The sequence below is a fragment of the Thunnus albacares genome, chromosome 20 (assembly GCF_914725855.1).
Source record: "Thunnus albacares chromosome 20, fThuAlb1.1, whole genome shotgun sequence".
In the NCBI taxonomy this organism is placed as follows: Eukaryota; Metazoa; Chordata; class Actinopteri; order Scombriformes; family Scombridae; genus Thunnus; species Thunnus albacares.
The window spans coordinates 20,785,077-20,804,963 of record NC_058125.1 but is presented as its reverse complement, the minus strand read 5'-3'; the positions used below and the strand labels follow the sequence as shown (position 1 = coordinate 20,804,963).

Sequence of the window (19,887 nt, the reverse complement as noted above, 5' to 3'; positions counted from 1 at the left end):
AAAGTCTTATTGACAGGTGTGTGGACTCAAAATTCATGACTGTGAAAAACAAAAACAAAAGATCACACACACACTGTCGACCATTTTAGTCCTCAGACCTTCATTGAATAAAATGTATTTACCTCATTTACTTCATCTTTTACCTGATGAAGGTCTGAGTACCGAGATGTTGTCAATAAAGTGAATACAAGTGATTGACACTGTGCAGGATTCTTTGTTTTTCCTCACAAGCTTTCTTGGGAAACATTTGAAAGCTACAGTAGTTCCTTCAACAGAAGGATGCACGATATCCCTAAACTGCACTGCACAACTGCATAATAATATTGTTGCATTGACACTGACACTTATCTCTATCATGGTGTATAAATTTACTGCACGGCGTATTTTAAAATCTAAAATCCCCGCATTTAAGGCCCCATACTTTCATCAAAAGAAAAGCAAAAAGTAATAAACTTAAGACAATGTTGCTCTGCTATTTGAATTCTGGTTGAAAAGAAGAAAAATCAGCTTGGAGTGACTAGTATAACCTATAACCAAAAGATAACCCGTTAAATACACTGATAGACATTTCAAGTGTTTACAGAAACTAAGACGGAAGTGGTCGTCCTCGGAGGAGTGATCGATACCTGTAACGTGGAACGGAAACTGTCTCTAGTCCTTCTTGTTTTTGTGTGTGAACAGGTGAATCAGTCCAGGTACGAGCACCATAACAATCTGAGGCACTATGACAAATTTGACAAAGAACAGGCCGTAGAAGAGGCCTTGCGGTCGGACCGGCAGCGGCAGACGATTAACGTGGTACAGTCCCATGGATGCGATGGCCAGAGACAAAGCCCGTGGCGCCCAGGGCAGAGACCATCCGCCAGGCTTCCAGTACTGGGCCAGTCCCAAACCCAGAAGGGCTCCGCAGTCTCGAGTCAGAGAGGAGAACGGCGCTGTATCCAACCGAATCCACTCTGCACGGCTGCACCATTTCTTAGCCAAAGTGATAGACCTACAGAGTAAAACAGAACACGTCAAGGCAGGAAAACGTTCTTCAGCTTCACCTCACAGAGATTATAACACTGAACAGACACCAGTACGATAAAAGACTCACCAGGACAGGTCGATCCCCAGCTGCTCCAGTCCAGCGTGTAGCAACAGAGCGCCGAACAGCAGACCGATGCTCAGCATGAAGAAGAACAGCAGGGGGCGACCTTCTGGTACTCTGCGGCTCAGGACAACCCCCAGAATGAAACCTGACAGGAGGAATTGATCGGTTTAGATTTGCAATGAAAAAATATACTCTATGTTCTTGCTTAACCTCTGTGCTAACAAAGGATTTAAAAAAAAGCCTTGAATTTATACTGCTCACACAAATAATCTCCATATTAAGAGTGGGTGAAAGGATGATATATACCAGGAGACAATTTTAGGAAAGGGAGAACAATTTTTCCCTATAATTCATAATGTGATTAACATCTCTGAGCGCGTTAGGCTGCAGTGGGAAATGTTGCAAATCAATGTGTGAGAGGTAATATTGGATTCATATGATTTTTGCAGAATTACTTGTCAGGTATTTAACTGAATGAATTAGAGGCAATATGGTCTGATTGTGTAACCCATTTACAATTTCTCAATTGATTTTCCAGAACTTCTATTATATTATGACATCTACAGTGCAGTGCGAAACCTTTAAACCACTTTAGATGTTTTAGATTCTTATCTATAATGCACTACCATCATGGAGGTGTCTGATCGGTCCCGAATTTATTCTGCAGCATGGCAACGACCCCAAACATGCAGCCAGAGTCATAAAGAGCTATCTTCAGCAGCAACAAAAGGAACAAGGAGTCCTGCAACAGATGGTTTGGCCCCCTCACATAGCCCTGATCTCAACATCATGGAGTCAGTCTGGGATCACGTGAGGAGACAGAAGCAGCTGAGACGCTTAAATCCACAGAACAACTGCGGCAACTTCTCCAAGATGAAGGAACAACAGACCTGCCAAGAACCTGAAACACTGTGTGCAGGCGTACGGAGGAGAACTGCTGCAAAAATTGATTTCATTTAGGTTTCTTCTGTTTACTGAACTTTGTATGAATTTAAGTGATAAATAAAAGCTTCCTCACTTTACTTTAATGCCTAAAATGTTTGCACAGAACTATATATATCAATATTTTTATGTAAAATCATAAATAGCATGATAGATGATTTAATCCATACAGCCCACCCCTACTCCTAGGTTTCAGCTCGTGTATGAAACTGTATTCAGACCTGTGATGGAGCCAGCGATGACCTGATGAGGGAAGTGGGCGAGGATGAAGATCCTAGAGAGTCCAACTGCCACTAGCATCAGCACATACAGCAGGAAAGGAACAGCTGATAACAGCACGCTGGAGAGAAGTACGAACATAAGGCAAAAACATAAAAGCTTATTAAGGAAAGAAACATATACGTAGGTTTTAATAAGAGTAAAATTAAATAGAAGATAAAAAACTGGAGGATAAAAATTACAGCAGTGCGAGATATGAGTTAAAGTCCAATTTTAAATTTAATTTGAGGCAGTGTGGCAAAGAAAAAAGTCTTAAGCCTTGATTTAAAAGAACTGGGAGTCGAAGCAGACCTCAAGTCTTCTGGGAGTTTGTTCCAGATATGTGAAGCATAAAAACTAAATGCTGCTTCTCATGTTTAGCTTTAACTCTGGAGACAGAAAGAAAACCTGTATCATCTGAGAGGTCTAGATGCTTCATAGAAATGTATTCTGGCTCTAAACCATTCAAAGATTTATAAACCAACATTAGCATTTGAAAACCAATTCTTTGATGCACAGGAAGTCAGTGCTAAGATCTAGTTTCTTCATGTGTCTTGTAAAAGCCAAAAGGTCACACCTGTGAGTACGGGAGTACAGAAATGACCCCAGGGAAGAAACCACGACCCACCAGACTGCCGCCGTCACCATCGCATGTCCCGACGGACTGCCTGAAAGACAGACGTTAGCTTTAGAGCTATAACTGTGGATTAAGTGGACTATGGCGGCTATGTGTCAACATTTTCCGATGAGGACTTCTCACCTGGCCCGGTTTCACAGGTGGAGGAAAACTGGTGGACGTTGGGCTGCTTGTTGACAAAGAGACGTGATTCGCCTATCCACCAGAACGGCCTTTCTCCAAACAGCATCCTGGAAAAAAATCATTATTTTACAACACATAATATACAATAAAGTACATTTCTGTAATGTAAAGCTGCATGCCGTCACCTAATATTACTGTGTAACATCATGACTTTATGTTGTGTTTAACTCTGGATATTAAAACCTGTTTCTCTTTGTCTCTTTATCTCCAACAATCATTCAACAATCAATCTCTTCCAATTTCTACAACTCCAACCTTAGATCTTTCTTCTTAAATCTTCTTTCAGCTATTCTTAATATACTGTTGTAATTAAGTGACCACTCTTTTTTCCTTTCATATACTGGTTTCTTATATCCAGGAGAAAATGCAACAACTACTAACTCTGACTGTGCTGTGCATTAAAGGACAGGTTCACAATTTTTCAAGGATGTCTTACAACAACAGTCAGGTGTCCATATGAACAGTGAAAGAGATTTTCCTTGCTGTAATCATTCCTCCTGTTCATACTGGCTGTTAAAAGATCCCCTTTAAATGTGCTTTCAATGTAAGTGATGTGGGCCTAAATCCACAGTGTTTCCATAGTCATTTTGCGCAAAGATTCATTTAAAAATTTAGCTGAAGCTTATATGAGGCTTCAGCAGTCTGAGTTAGTCATATCAAGTGGATATCTGCCACATTTACAGTCTTTTCAGAATCAATTTCCCTCTTCGTGTTTCCTTGGACAGTGTGTCCCTGTTGAGCTGCGGTGGAAGTATAGTAACAGAAAGAGGGACTTTGGGACTAAAACGTTGAAAGATATTTACTTGATTTGACTCATTTGGACGGCTGAAACTTCATATTAGCTTCAGATAAACCTTTAAATACATTTTTGCACAGAAGGAGGACTGTGGATTTTGGCCCCCATCACTGACACTGTAAGTGCATTATGAGGGGATTTTCTAATGGTCAGTACGAACAAGAGGAATGATTACAGCAAGAAAAACCTGTTTTAATGTTCATTTGTGCATCTGACTGTTGTTTTAAAACGGACTTGAAAAATTGTGAATCCGTCCTTTAAGGGTTCCGCTGTTGTCTGTTTCACCTCGGACAGTGCACAGGGTCGGACTGCACTAGCTGGTCCCGGAAGCTGGGACGTCAACAGAATGAATATTATAACTGTTTCAAACTTCATTGTTACGAATAACAGTCGAAAAGAGAAAATATTACATTTGTTATTTTGTCTTACTTATGTTAACTGATTTACATTTCAACAGGCCGTTTAGCTACATGCTAACATGTCCAAGACAACTAAAATGTTCATAGAGTAAAAGCCACACGTTTAAAAACCCCTGTTTAAACTGATCCTTACCATTTAAACACCAGGTTTAACCACTCCGATATGGCCGCCACCCAAACCACCGCCACTCCATCTCGTCGGCTGATGAAATAAGTGAAAGGAAACACCAACAGGAAAGCTGCTTTGGGATCTCCAATGTGAGTGACAACCAGCCAAAATGTCTCCAGACTTCTCGTGTTCTGCTGGAGACTCTCTGCCATCCAAACGCCTTCGGTGTAAACGGCCTCCATTTCTAACTCCTCTCCCAAAACATGCAGCTACAAGAAAACTCAATCCTGGTTGTTTTGTAACGTTACTTCTTGATGGACTGCAACAACGGTGACAGTTACGTCACATTTCCGGTAGAGGGAGCCCGTTAACTTACAGTTGAATTTAACGGTTTTTTGTTTTTTTTCTGTTGTTTTACTTCTTTTATGTATTTATTTTATTCATTATTTTTATTCTTTGTTATATATTATTTATTATTTTCTTTCTATTCTTGTTCACTGCGAATCAAAAGTATGGTACAAGTTTTTATTATTATTATTATTATTATTATTATTATTATTATTATTATTATTATTATTATTATTATTATTGTTATTATTATTATTATTATGTGTTGTTTGTGAATCTCCTTGGCATTTCGTTCCCAAAAATGTACCTCATGTTCGTTAATGTACACAATAAAGTGGAATAAATGAATGAATGAATGAATGAATGAATGAATGAATGAATTCACTACAATAGGACAATTGAAACTTTAAAAAGGAAATTCAAACATTGTATTGGACTAAGAGATGGTAAAAACCGATGATTGACCCTTGGTTGTTACCTAAATAAATAGCATAGGCTACATAACGCACGTAAAAAAAAAAAAATTTAAAAAACCAAAAAACTTTATTTACAACAGGTTTACCATTCCACCAACAGTAACAAGGCAATGTATGCTCGAGGGAGTGCACAGATCATAAGACATCCATGAAGAAATAAAAAGAAAAAGCAAACGTAAACTAAATTAAATGAAATAAATTACAAATCAAATGCATTGCATAAGGCTCTAGTTTTCACAGCTTTAGAGTTTACGCACTATTTTAGTGTGTGCAAGAAGGATTTTAAGTAAGACATGAAGACAGTAAGGTTGGGTTTCTGTTTTGCGTGTATATGTAATTTTGCTAATAAAGACATAAGATTGATAACATACCTTTTCCTGAGGGGCATTAAATCACTTCTTAAAACCCATTTTTATGGACTTGCTTTTAATTGATGTCGTCTTTTTGCCATCTTTTTTATTTTTTTTATCTTTCATCGTCCTTTGGTCTTCTCTCTACTGTGTTTTTGCGTCTTTTGTCTTCTCTTAACCTTATCATAATTTTGTCTCGCTTTTAAACTGTTTGACTTTTTATTGTTATATTGCTTTCTGAGTGTTCTGGTTTTGTTTTGTCTGTCAAAACACTTTATAAACTCTGTTTTTAAAGGTGCTATATACATAAAGTTATTATTATGATTATTGTAAAGAATCAAGTTTGAGTTTCTAATTTTCTGTTTAAAAAAGATTAAATCTGACCCAAAAAAGATGAGTTGTCATTTCATCTTTTTTTTCTTTTTTCTTTCTTACTTTTTTTTTTTTTTTTTTTTTTTTTTTTTTTTTTTTTTTTTACAAAATTCAATCACAAACCTTTATGACATATTTCAATCATACAAAACATACATTTATGTTGGAACAGTAGGATACGTAAGACAAAAAATGACATATAAAAAGACAAAAAACAAATATGTTTAAGTACAAACAAGTCCAATAAAGAAAAAAAGTTTTGGGCGTTTCTGTCCTTCATGCATTGAAGAGATTTTGCAAATAGCTTCAGTTCATTCTTTCATCAGTTGATATGGGGCTTAACTTTAAATATTCACATCTATGAATTAAATTACATTGTTTGCCAGAAAATACAAGTTTTTCTCCTTCTTAAGTACTCCAGTTTCAATTGATATCACATTTAGAGGGTGCAGCAATATGTCCTTAGATTGAAGTTAGCTCTGAAATCATTCACAGATTCACCTTGTAAAAAGTATGTTTTAAAGTCTCCGCATCTCTCTTGTTGTCTTTTCATCTCAGTGTTGATCATGGATGTGTTATAAGATTATTACGTATTACATCTTTAACTTATTATACATTCATGGTGGTGACAGAAGAAACATAACGGGACGGATTCGATGATGACTTCTTTATTTTCATCACTTTATTTATAGAAATTGCCATAAAACATGTGTGACGATAATACATAACAAAGGACAATTAGGCATCATAATGAAATAAGGATAATAAAGGACATGACTTCACTCTCAGTTTGTTGATACAGTCAACATGGTAACAGGACAAATGGTCAAAGTAATAATAATAAATAGATAGAAAAAAAACTTAACAGAACAGGTAGGCAATAAAATCAGATTTCTTTAAAAAGGAGCATACTAACTGTATGTGCACATTTCTTATTGTTTATAAATTGGATTGACTCAAAATACCCTCTAAATTCAAACGACTTCAATCATAGACTGTATATAAAGATTTTTATTATCTATGTATTTATTTATTTTCTGTATATAAAGATTGATTTATACACAGTCCTTGCGCCCAGGCTTTCGTCTGACACGTCATCACGTCGCTTTACGTAAGGCAGGCGCTCCGGTTTCCTGGCGGAGAAGATGGCGGCTCCTGGACCGGGGGAGTATTTCAGCGTCGGGAGCCATATCTCTTGCTTCACCTGCTTGGGCCAACGTCTGCAGGGAGAAGTGGTCGCGTTTGACTACCAGTCCAAGATGTTGACTCTGAGTATCCTTTGCCTGTTTGGAGCCGTGGATGGCTCGCTGGCCTGCCGGGCTGCGAGGGGCCTGTAACCGAAAATATGTCAGATAGTGGTCCGCGCATGCGTGATTGGCGGCCGCTGAGTTAAATATCTTTGTCCGTTTTTAGATACTTTCATCGCATGGTAGCTGCACATCCGTGTGTTATCTGCTGCGGGTCGTGTTGGTGCTGCTGGGTCATTTCATGGCTCCACGTTATCTGCTTGTGTTTTGAAAGCACTCATTGTGTTGCCGGAGCTCGACATGGATCACTATCTGGCAGCGGCATCATGGCTGTGTGCTCCCAACTGGCACCGACCGCCGCTAGTTAAGCGAGCTAACTGCCGTTTAACGCATCTCACTTTGGCTCATGTACACATATTTAGAGCCACATAAATTCTGGTGTTGTTACGTGGAGATGCTGGTGGGTATTTTCCAAAAGCTGGCGATGAATGGACACCGAGTCCCCCGTTTTCCACGCTACAATGAAAGTTGCTGTTAACAGCTAGCTCGGCTAATATGCTACGTTTCGGTCAACCCCATACCGACGCTACGAGCTCAATTAACCGTATTAGCTGGGCTGTCCCCCTCGTGTTTCATCCCAATCGGGTGACATTGTAATTATTGGGTGATTATTGAATGAATTGTGGCGCTCTTGCATTGAATTTCGGCACGATTCAAGTGCCTCGAGCATCATGTGTTCATCACAACCGATGCTAGCTTGCTGTTGAGCGTGTCTACACCCTTTCATGGGTGTGTGTGTGTGTAGTGTGGGCATCATTCAGGGGCCACCTCATGACTTAGATTCACTGAAGCCCTAAGATATAGTTAAAGGATGGATTCATAATTTTTCAAGTCTGTTTTAAAACATTTAAAATAGGTTTTTCTTGCTGTAATCATCCGTCCTGTTCATGCTGGCCATTTGAAGATCCATTCATAGTGCACTTACAATGGGAGTGATGGGAGCCAAAATGCACAAGCCTCCTTTCTGTGCAAAAAATGTACTTAAAACTTTATCTGAAGCTAATATGAAGGCGTCCAAATGAGTCAAATCAAGTAGATATTTTTCAACATTACAATCTTTTCATTGGGACTTTTCATGGAAACACAAGGAAGGAATTTTATGCTAAAAAAAGACTGAAAATTTGACAGATATCCACTTGATATGACTAACTCAGACTGCTGGATTCTCATACAGTATAAGCGTTAAATAAACATTTAATTGCATTTTTGCATCAAATGACTCTACGGTACACACTGTGGCTTTTTGGCCCCCCATCACTTACATTGAAAGCACAGTACAGCAAGAGAGGAAAAAACTCTTTGAGTGTTCGTACGGGCGCCTGACTGTTGTGTTAAGACTGACTTAAAAAATCGTGAAGCTATCCTCCTTCAACATGGCCGAGCTGTAGGGTGGGGACCCCGAATGAATGAATGAATGAATGAATGAATGAATGAAGTGAGTACATTGAATGAGGAGGCTTTGACTGTTGGCATTACAGGCCTTTTTGTCCACTAGAAGCATAGACATATCCTAGTTAGAACATTGTGACAGGGCAGTTTGTATTGGAAGGTACTGAGGAAACTTCACAGTCAAATGAGTTTTTAGTAAAACCCTCTTGACTCATGCAGGGAAGTAGGAAGCCTGCATATTTACAACGAAGCTGTCTTTTATAGGGCTTACTGGTAGTCTTTTGATCTACAGCTCAAAATGAAACTAACAGACCCATTTTTGTGTTGAAACACACTTGGCATCGACTGTTGGAGCAGTTTTTTTTTTTCCCACGGAGGTCAAACATGATAAGGTCATGCTGTCACTGTTATAACAGGTCAAACCTTGCTCTAGCTTGTTTTTTTCTTCAAAATAAATGTCTCAAAAAATAAAAGGGCAATCAGCAAATGAATGCTATAAGTAGATTGGTATAAAATATGTGGACTGCCTGTTCAGAACATACTCAAGCACCAGAATCCGCCCGACAAGCCGTGCCTGTGTTATTGCAGGGCACGTGAGGTCAGTGCCTCGAGGCGAAGCGCTGTCAGGGGTTTTCCTGAAACCGCAGATTTATGTCGAAATAAATTTTCTTTTACTGTCTGTCTTTTAAAATTTTAAACTTTTTCACTCAAAATGTCAATCAGGGGGACCCGGAATCAGCGCTTAAAGAGTTTCTCATGATCAGGCACTTCGTAAAATTAGATTAAAAGGTTTAATGAGGTGGGTGCAAAATTGAGGAAACTGCCACTGGGTAATTGACTCAAAAGACTGTGGATTTACTGGACTTGTTCAGCAAAGGAAGCTGTTAAAAAAAAAAATCCCACATCTTAATGAGTCTAGCATTCATTCATGGTCACTATAGGTGGCAGCACTGCCTGTGGGTTGTTGCATGGTGTAACTGGCACTACCTCTCACTGTCAGCGTCGCCAGTCAGCCAGTGTTCTCTGTATCATAAGCGTCTCTGTGCGGTCTGACTGACGGCGTTTAGGTTCATCAGAGGTCAGATCTGAGTTGTGACTTTGTTTTGAAGCATTATCCAAAAGTTCCTTTTTTTTATTTATGTGCCTTGACTAATGTTCTTCCAAAGAATGTGCTTCCACCAGCGGTAAGCCAAACCTCAACGACGTCATCCTGATCAACTTAGCCTATGTTTCTGATGTGGACATAATAAATGACCGCACTGAGACTCCACCCCCACTAGCATCACTGAATGTTAGCAAGGTAAGCCCATCAAGTTTGTTTCCCTCCTTTTTAATGTGTGTTGGTTCGGTGATGGGGATAATATAAGATGTGACTCAATTCAGGGCTTGATCCTTAAGAGGAGGATGATGATGATGATGATGATGATGATGCGACCTGTTCCTTAAGAGGACCAGCAGGTCTGACTGAGCCTCCTTCCCAAACAAGAGTATCCTCATAATAGACCTAAAGGTGCATTTGGGTGATTCTTGTCAACTTTTAAAGCACACATTTTAAGTATCTGTCATAGGGGTGTAACGGTACACAAAATTCACAGTTCGAAGTGTACCTCAGTTTTGAGGTCTCGGTCCGGTACGATTTCAGTACAGCAGGAAAAAAAAGAATTAGAAAAAGAGAGTCAGGACACCTGCTGACAGCTGTTTTATGGTCTAACTGTATATAAAGTAGTTGAAACTAGCTCCACCTCCAGCAGCTACAACAGTAACATGCTGCTCTAACACTGATGCTTCACTATTAATAATCTAATGATGTCATATATAATAATATGTCAGTCAAAGGGACCAAACCACTACTTTTACTGCAATACTTCATTTTTCTCTCTCAGAACTGCTTAAACGACGTGCTGTCTGAACACGTCACAAATCAAATGTTTTTATTGTTGTTCTGAACGGCTTCACTCAAAGGCCACCGTCACAGAGAGGGGGGGAGGGGGGGGGGCGGAGGAGACGTGGTATCAATTCACTACGGAGATAACAGAGCATACTTTAATAATAGTGTCGCGTTCAGTCAGTGTTACGAGTCTCTCATTTGTCATTCTGACTGCAGCGACACTACAGGGTAACCAGGCGACCTTGGCTAGCATACAAGCATGCTATGCATGCTACAGCTAAGCGGTGCACTGCCAAAATGTTGCAGGTGGAACTCAAGCTGTAGAAATATTGTTCCACGCGTCGTAGTAAGTGGATCATTAAACTATTTTGATAGTTATTGTTTTGGTCATGGAGCGTATACGTCATACGCATACACGTAGCGTTCCACCCCTAATCTGTCATGAAGTAAATGACTGGTGACGTGTGGGTTGTGATGTTTCAACTCAGCACATGATGGACAACTTGTGTTTACACCTTTTCATTGATCTAGTTCAAGCACTGTATCTGCCAGCTGCCATCTGCAGCTGCTTGATATTTCTTGACTTTGATTTGACAAGAATCACCCGAATGCTTCAAAAAAAAGAATTGAGCAGCAACAGTGGATTCTGGTGTAATGAGGCTTGGAAATGATATGCTGATTATGTCCTTCAAGTTTGAGCAAAATCAGTCCAATTTTGAAGAGCATGTGAAACGAGACATGTTCGCTCTAGAAACACAGACTTCTGAGGATCCAGTCCCTGAATTGTAGAACAGCAACATGTTTATTGATGGCTCTTTTATATTGGTAACATAAATTATGAAATTAAGTGTGTAACCTTAAATGAAGTCCTGCAATGAACTGGTTTCCTATTCAGGGTTTTTCCATTCAGTTAAGGCTAATGAGTGAAAGTGTAAAATGCATATATATATACAGTTCAGCCAATGAGATATATAACTTTCTTCTGGCAATTATGCATGTAAATTGGATTTAGACAACGTAATGAAATCCATATATAGAGTCTCTCCCACAGCGATAAATATTGTGAGCAATAACTGAATCCAGAACCAGAACACAATACAGGATTAAGTGTCCTGACTTGTTCTTATTGTATTTAAAAAAAAAAAATAAGAATCTGGTCCTTGTTCAAATCTGTCAAAGCAAATAACGTGCGATGTTAAGAGTGCCTTTTGTTCTGTTCAACTCTCCGCAGCTTGCCAATCGAGCACGGACAGAAAAGGAGGACAAGCTGTCCCAAGCCTATGCAATCAGTGCTGGGGTTTCTGTGGAGGGCCAACAGCTATTCCAGACTATTCACAAAACGTAAGAACTTCATACTGGTGTTCAGTCCGCTGGTCTAAGTATTTTGTGCCGTCTGTTATTAGCTTACCTCAGTTAAGAGGTCTTCACAATCCCATCCAAAACCGACCCTCGGAAGACCCACCTGACCCCAAACATAAAACATACATAAATTAGATTTCTCAAAGAGACCCAACGGCATTCAAACACAGATCTGAGAATCACAAAACACAAACAAGCAGCAAGACGTTCCACCAAAAGAAACCTCCTCAAAAAACATTTTTTTTATCCTGAACTGATTACGATTCACCGTGTGATGAGAGGTGACGGAGTCCTGCGGTGACAGAAGGGAACCTTTCCTGATTAGACTCAGGTCCTGGATCAGGTCTCGGTTACTAGGAACTGATTGGACTCCTTAAGACTCCTTCTTCACTCACCAGTGTCATGTAAGAATGGATAAAAATAGGACCAGAACAGCAGAAAACTCAAACTGAAGTCCAAAAAAAAAGAACTTTTTTAGAAAAATCTTTCAAAACAAAACCAACAACTAAGCAGAAACATGCTGCTAATAAAAAGTGAAAGTAGTTAATGTAATATATTCTAGGAGGAAATGACTTTTTCTGAAAAAATCACCCGTTTGAAGGCAGATGAACCTTCTCAGATATTGTTATGATTGACCTCTCCTCTGCCTCTAACACTGCCAGAAACAGAAGAGTCAACACATCCTCCCTCTTCCTCTGTATTTTATTGCGTTAAAAAAAAAACATATTTTGGTGGTGAGTTTGTGTGCTGAGTGTAATGAACGAGCACCAGTTTCTAGCTATGACCTCACTTAGTTCAGAGGTCTGTCAATCCAATTAGAAAAAATCACATTTGGATGATGGATGGAGACTGCGGACAATATCGCTTCTCTACATGTTTATGCTTGTTGAACAGGTGCTTTGATAAATGACTTTTATTGGCTTTTTACTCGCAAAGCTTTTATTGCACTTACAGTAAGGAACGTAAAATGTTATCTTACTTCCTCTGGTTCACTGCGTCCACCTCTCTGCTCTGCTGTGTGTGTGTGTGTGTGTGTGTGTGTGTGTGTGTGTGTGTGTGTGTGTGGAGGAGGAATTGAGCCTCATCCTCCTTCAAACACACACACACACACAGCAGAGCAGAGGAGAGGCTGCGGCGCGACAATAAGTTACACCAAAACGTATAAAAGTACCAATAAAAGAACCAATCTTAAAAATAACCCAGGTTCTTAAAATTTTAGAGCCAGTTCCAATTCAGAACCAGGTTTCTGGGGGGCATCAGGTGTCAGTTTTTGGCTGACTTGAGCTGATCCAAGTCCAGTTTTAATAAAGATCTGTAGACAGAGGAAGACATGAAAATATTAATTCCACTTGCAATAAAAGGACTTGTTTTTGTTGACAGTTTATGTCAAAACATTTTCTTGTGATCACTGATAATTTGATGATTACGAGTTCTTATTTTTTGATTTTGAGACAACAAAACATGACAGATAACTTCCTGCGTGTCCTCTGCTTTACTCACTTTGTGTCTGATTCAAATGTGATGTGTTTGATGGTATCAGGTTTTAGTCTCAGATACCTGATCCAGCCTTATTTTAGCCCCGTATCAGACCGTTATTGGACACCTGTATGGGTGTTTGATGATGCAACTTGCGTCAATGATTATGCCTCCATTTTATTATTTGACATAGAAATAGTCATACTGGGAGATACTTCCCTCTTTGACAAGTCGTGTAAATTGTTAAGATGAAATGAAGTGAAAAGATAAATCTTTGGAGTATGAAAGGTGTGCGTCACACCTTGTCAGTCCTGTTACATTATTCGCTTTACAAACAAACATCCTCCACATATAAGATGATGTTTTTCTTTTCTCTGCAGCATCAAAGACTGTAAATGGCAGGAGAAGAACATTATTGTGATGGACGACGTCATAATCTCGCCGCCTTACCAGGTTGAGAACTGCAAAGGCAAAGAGGGAAGCGCTTTAAGTCATGTACGCAAAATAGTAAGTATGCTTTTTTTTATCTATACATCTATATTCTATTGTGCTGATTTGTTTGCTGGTTTTTCTTCTTTTCTCAGCTATTAATTTAAGTTTAATTGTCCAACCAGCAATCCTAAGCAAATCCTTACATCTGAGGAATCAGAACCAGCAAATGTTTTGGCATTTCTGCTTGAAAAATAACCCAAATGATTAATCAGTCACCAAAATCTTGTAAAGTAATTGTTTCCTGTCTACACGGCGGAATCATCATACTCAGATCACAGCTACTGTTTCACGTACGTTTGCATAAAAAAAGAGTAAAACCAAGATTTTTCCTTTAATGCTTTAATTCCATGTCAACACTAAAACAGATACATTTGAAAAGGCTTAATGTGTCAGAGCGGATTCTGTCCACACAAGCATGTTCAGGTTGTTTTAGTTCACCGTCTGTAATTAAGTGTGGGTTAAATCAGTTAAATCTCTGTTTCGGTTGGCAAAACTGCAAAACTGCAGCACTGCCAGCGTCAGAGACACTTCCTGAATAATATGACTGGCTGTACTGGCACAAAATGAGCAACTGCAAAAACTGCAACAGATTTTTTTTTTTTTTTTAATATTGACATAAATCACTGTTTTTGAAAACATTGTATTTTTCCTTTTAACACCACAGCAGATTTACTGTCATGGCATAAAGGAGAGGGGACAGGAGGTGGAGTGGGTGGGGTTGTAACAGAGCAGTCAACAAAGTTGTAAAATATAGAGTTTCACCAAAATTTAGACTGTCATTAAACCTCTGTCACCATCTCACTGCAGCTTAAATAGCATCTTTCCTTCTGCTGCTAGTGTCACCTGCAGTTATAAACAGTATCTCCTGAACGAGGTCTGTCACATCTTGTGTCCCAAACTGGTCCCAGACATTTGAGAGTCTAGAGATTTCATGTGTCAAAGTCTAATTAGATTGAAATCTGGGCAAGAGACGGTTGAATTCACGACAGGAAGCAAATGTCTCTCACCCCATATCTGCAAACTTTTGACAGTTATAGTCTGGTTTATTGTTACCTGACGACTGAGAACATGATTCAAATCAACAGCAAAGAAACCCACAGATTAGAAACCTCAGTTTTTGCTGCAGGAGGAATATCCAGCAGCTCAAGCGCTTCTTGTTCAGATGCATGTTTTCAGTTTGTTTTCCAACAGACTGGGTGTCCAGATTGTTCATAACTTTTTTTTTTTTTTTTTTTTCTTACTCCTACAGGTTGAGAAACATTTTAGAGACGTGGAAAGTCAGAAGTCCATGCAACGTTCACAAGCACAGCAAACACAGAAGGACTCCACTTTATCTTCTTGAGTTGGCAGTGTGGGTCAACCGGGGAAGGCGACGCAGGTGGTTTTGTTCCCACTGCCAGACTAAGTCTGCATTCCTTGTCCTCAGTCTGAGACCACAAGGAGGAGCGCTGAGGGCCCTGGATCCAGAAGATCAAAATACCATTAAATGAAAAAGACAAAAAAGAAAGAGGAAAGATTAAATCTTAAATTAGACTTTATAAAGAATAATTTAAACATGAACCATAAAGCAACCATAGTTTCCTTAACTAACTTGTCTCATTCTGCCCCCACTCCTCCCCTCCTGTCCCTGAAGCCTTTTTCTTTTTTCCGCCCTCCTTCCTTTGCCTTCAGTTCCATTTCAAAAAGAGAAAACTAGAGCAGTCAGAAAGGCTTGTTAGCTTTATTTTCTGTCATTGTTTCCTTTTTTGCTGTATCCATGTTCTACTGTCTGTATTTTCTGTATTTTAAACAAAATGTGACTTGAAACGCCACACTTTAAAGGACATTTTCTAAAATAAAAGTAACAAAAATTCTGACTGTAATACTGTAATTTTCAACAACTTTTTGAAGGGCTTTCTGAAGAATGATTGAATTCAACATGAGTATGAGATCGCTTTCTATGTTTCAACCCTGAGGTAATAGAAATGACTGGAAATACATCCATGGTGGGGCGTATTTCATGGGTAAGATCATACGAGGCTCCTGTCAGGAAAATTTGTGGTTTTATATCCGTGAAAACTCAGCGTGACCATCACAGCTGTCCTTCAATCAATGTTTTTGAACAGATTTGAGTTTTCATAAGTGCTCGGTGATTGTTTGGTAGCTTTATTACGATGCATCCGTGTAATTACAGGCAACCTGAAGGCATCACGGTTTCAAATTAATTATTTAAATGCCTTTAAGCCTCTGCTTTACTCTAAAGCTGTTTGATATTTACTGCTGTCCTCTGAGTGACACCTGGCAGTAAATCAGCAGTGTGAAATCTTTATTGAAATATGTAGTTTACAAAGTTAACTGACTAGTATGAATACTACTAGACTTATATGTGGGGAAATACCTCCAGAAAAGCACAGATTTTTATGCTTTTGGGTGGAAATGTACTGCCAAATTTCAGGTAGGCTGGTCTGGTTGATGAAATTGTTTTCACTGATAACATGTATGATTAGTTTCATTATAGACTCATCTGCAGATTATTTTCTTGATTAATCATTAATAGTTTGATCCATAAAATATCAGAAAATGATGAAAAATACCCATCAGTTTCCCAAAACCTGAGGTCACTTAATCAAATGTTTAAACAACACAAAGCCCAAAGAAAACAAGCAAATATTCACATCTGAGAAGCTGCTACCTGAACAATTTTGGTAGTTTTTTCCATTAATTATTAGAATCATATCAAATATTTGTCCAATAATCCAGAGTGCTGCAGGTTTTGAAAGCATATTGTGGCTTTTTTAACACTGTGACTACTGATGATTTAATATTGTATCAACAAAAGATATTCAGATTAAGTTTGCAGGTTGCAAACATAACAAAACAGACTATAACATCATGTAACCATTAAGACCAGCGTAATCTCTACCATGCTGGGTCACAAGCTGATTCCTCCAGCATCTCAAAAGATGTACTTATGAAAAAATCCTCATAATCTTGTGCGATGTGATGCAGAAATAACAAGATAACTTTACTGCTATCACCAAAAAACAGCTTCATGCGTCCATGTTGGATATAAATCCTTATTTTAGGAATGAGTCCAAAACAGACCAGGTTTGTTCCCCCCAGATAGGGTTGTTTTGTGATTATCTGTTTAAGCTCATAATCCCTCCATAATCAGGAATAGTCAATGTCCACTCAGAGAGAAATGACATCAACATCTTTCCACTGAAGCAGGCTGTGTTTCTGTACACAAGAGGGCAAACATATTCTGCAAGTGTCTGCAAAATGCTGGGTGTGATTCCTCTGCTGCCTCTCCTTGTGAGCACGGTGGTGTCGGGCGTCAGGTTGTGTCCCAGCCGCTGCATGTGCCACGAATCCTCTGACCTTGTGGACTGCAGGTCTCGTGGATTGGTCCGAGTCCCAGCCGGCGTCCCTCACGGCACCTGGCTGCTGGATCTGAGCGGGAACCAGCTGACCGAGGTATGCAACGGATCCTTCGTAGGGCTGTGGTCACTGAAGATCCTCCTCATGTCCAACAACAGCATCCAAACTGTGCAGTCAAAGGTAACAAATATTTAAGCTGTGTGTTGCATTTTATTGTAGATTTTTCTGCATTTTACACTGTTTTTGACCAGTAGTGGAAGAAATATTCAGATTATTTATGTAATTAAAGGTGAAAATACTCAATTATAAGTAAAAACTACATTCAGAATAGTACTTAAGTGAAAGAACAGGAGTATCATCAGCCAAATATAATAAAATATTAAAAGTAAAACTACTCTATGCAGAAAAATGTCCTTTTATTATTACATATTTTATTATTATGTCATTATTATTACTTCTGCATTCATTTGTGGAGGTGGAACTAATTTTAAATACTTTATACACTGGTAGTTTAATCTATAACAAAGCACCAAATTGTATATTTAAGTAGAAATTCAGTTGATATTTGTGTGTAAAATCTTAACATACCAAGTAACTAAAGCTGTGAAATGAATCCTGTAAAAACAATATTTACCTCTGAAATGTAGAAGAGTAGTAGTACCTCAAAATTGTACTTAAAGGATGGGTTCATAATATATATATATATAAGTCATTCCTCCTGTTTATACTGAGCGTTAAAAGATCCTCTTCAAATGCTCTTCCAGTGAAAGTGACGGGGGCCAAAATCTGTCATCAGTCCTCGTTTTACACAGAAATGCATTTAAAAGTTTATCTGAAGCTTATAAGAGGCTTCGGCCGTCTGAGTAAGTCAAATAAAGTGGATGTAAGTGGATATTAAGTGGATAAAAGCTTTTTTGGTGGAAAAATCCATTTTTGTTTCCTTGTTGAGTTGCAGTGGAAGGAAAGTAACAAAAAGGGAATTTGTACTAAAAACATTTACTTCAGAAGATATTCTTCTAGATTTGGCTAAATTGGACAGATAAAGCCTCACATTAGCTTCACATAAACTTTAAAATACATTTTTACAACAAAATAAGGACTGTGGATTTTGTCCCCCATCGCTTACACTGAAAGCACATCAGGAAGGGATCTCTTAATGGTCAGTGTGAACAAGAGGAATGATTGATTGAGTAACTCTTTCCACTCTTTTTGACATTATTTCTTATCTGCTGGTCATAGTGATGCCTAATTTCTGGCCTACATTTAAATGATATCACAGTTTCCATCATTGTGTTTAAATAATTTCAGTCTCTGTCATCACTACAATTTCTGGAGAAGCTGGACTTGAGTCATAACCAGCTGCGTTGGCTCCCTCTGGACTTCTCTCAGAGTCTATCCTCCCTCCAGGAGCTCTGGTTGGACCACAACCTGCTGCAGCACCTGGACCCCTCTTCACTGGGTGACTTTGAGAACCTGAAAAAACTGGACCTGAGCTACAACCTCATCCGGACGATGGACGTCGGAGCTTTCAGCAGCCTGTCTCGACTGAGCTTCCTCAGCCTGGAAGGGAACGAGCTGATGACCCTCAGGGACGGCCTGTTGAGCAGGCAGCAAAGCCTGGAGGTGCTGCTGCTCAACCACAACAACATCTCAGCCATCGAGACCATGGCTCTGGCTCCGTTACGGAGTCTGACTCTGCTGGGTCTCCAGGGAAACCAGCTGGAACACATCAGGTTCAAGACCTTCCTGAAGCTCCAGACCACAAGCACCCACCTTCAGATGTCCCTCAACCCCTGGACCTGCGACTGCGAGCTGCAGCGCGTCTTCAGCAAGATCCAGCACGTTCGACATCTGTATGTGGGGGACTATAAAGAAATCATCTGTCATGCTCCTGCTCAGCAGGCCGGGGTCTCCCTGTCCTCAGTGGACAGCCAGCTGTGTATAACTGAGACGGCGTCGGTGCTCGTCATCACCATCACTGTCATGCTCGCTGTGATTGGTGCGTTGCTCAAAGCAGAACACAACGAGAAGAACAAACAAACTGTAAGTGATACAGAGTCACAGAGATAAGAAAAATGATTTGTTTTATCCATGATCAGGTGTTTTGTGAATGAGATGCAGTGTGGTACTGGAGGCTGCCACAAAATATGTTTTATTGACTACAGTTCTGTACAGTATTTAGACCCTTTAAAGCTTTTTTTTTGTATTTACCTTCATTTCTCCTGGCTTTCTATATTTTTATGGCAATCATTGTAGCTGAAAGGAGGGAAGAGAAAGTAAAAAAGTGCAGAACAGCCCTTTAAAATCGTAGCATGAGAGAGAGCATATGATTTATTTATTTATTCAACATTATAGTTTTGTGGCAAGACTAACAAGCTATTTCAGTATCTTTTTGAATCTACATATATATATTTTAAGCAACAGCGTTACAATTATCCACCTGTCTGGCTCCTTAACATGTATTTTGAATGTTTGGAAAGGCCGTCACTGCACCACAAGATGTCTAAAGTTAAAATAACACGCATCCTACAGCAACTGTATGCTGCTTATTATAGCAAAGCAGAAATGCCTCTTTGGGATGAGCGCCCGCTCAAAAAACATCAGAGGCTGATCTTTATGAACGTGGGTGTGGT

General features: G+C 39.3%; 3 protein-coding genes across 3 annotated transcripts; 2 read left to right on the top strand and 1 right to left on the bottom strand.

Moving 5' to 3' along the window:
- Window positions 1-278: 278 nt before the first annotated feature.
- On the bottom strand, window positions 279-4,810 carry g6pc3 (glucose-6-phosphatase catalytic subunit 3). Its single transcript, XM_044338102.1, has 6 exons — window positions 4,462-4,810; window positions 3,054-3,160; window positions 2,871-2,961; window positions 2,257-2,375; window positions 1,097-1,238; window positions 279-994 (listed from the first exon to the last, which is right to left on the bottom strand). The coding sequence occupies exons 1-6, from the start codon at window positions 4,677-4,679 to the stop codon at window positions 652-654; spliced, it is 1,020 nt and encodes a 339-aa protein (XP_044194037.1). The 5' UTR covers window positions 4,680-4,810; the 3' UTR covers window positions 279-651.
- Window positions 4,811-7,076: 2,266 nt separating this feature from the next.
- Window positions 7,077-15,747, top strand: lsm12b (LSM12 homolog b). The gene is made up of 5 exons (XM_044338279.1): window positions 7,077-7,255; window positions 9,846-9,979; window positions 11,799-11,908; window positions 13,783-13,909; window positions 15,144-15,747. The coding sequence occupies exons 1-5, from the start codon at window positions 7,129-7,131 to the stop codon at window positions 15,234-15,236; spliced, it is 591 nt and encodes a 196-aa protein (XP_044194214.1). The 5' UTR covers window positions 7,077-7,128; the 3' UTR covers window positions 15,237-15,747.
- Window positions 15,748-17,155: 1,408 nt separating this feature from the next.
- LOC122971741 (reticulon-4 receptor) lies at window positions 17,156-19,324 on the top strand. Its single transcript, XM_044338482.1, has 2 exons — window positions 17,156-17,434; window positions 18,563-19,324. Exons 1-2 carry the CDS (start codon window positions 17,156-17,158, stop codon window positions 19,322-19,324), a joined length of 1,041 nt encoding a protein of 346 aa, XP_044194417.1.
- Window positions 19,325-19,887: the final 563 nt, after the last annotated feature.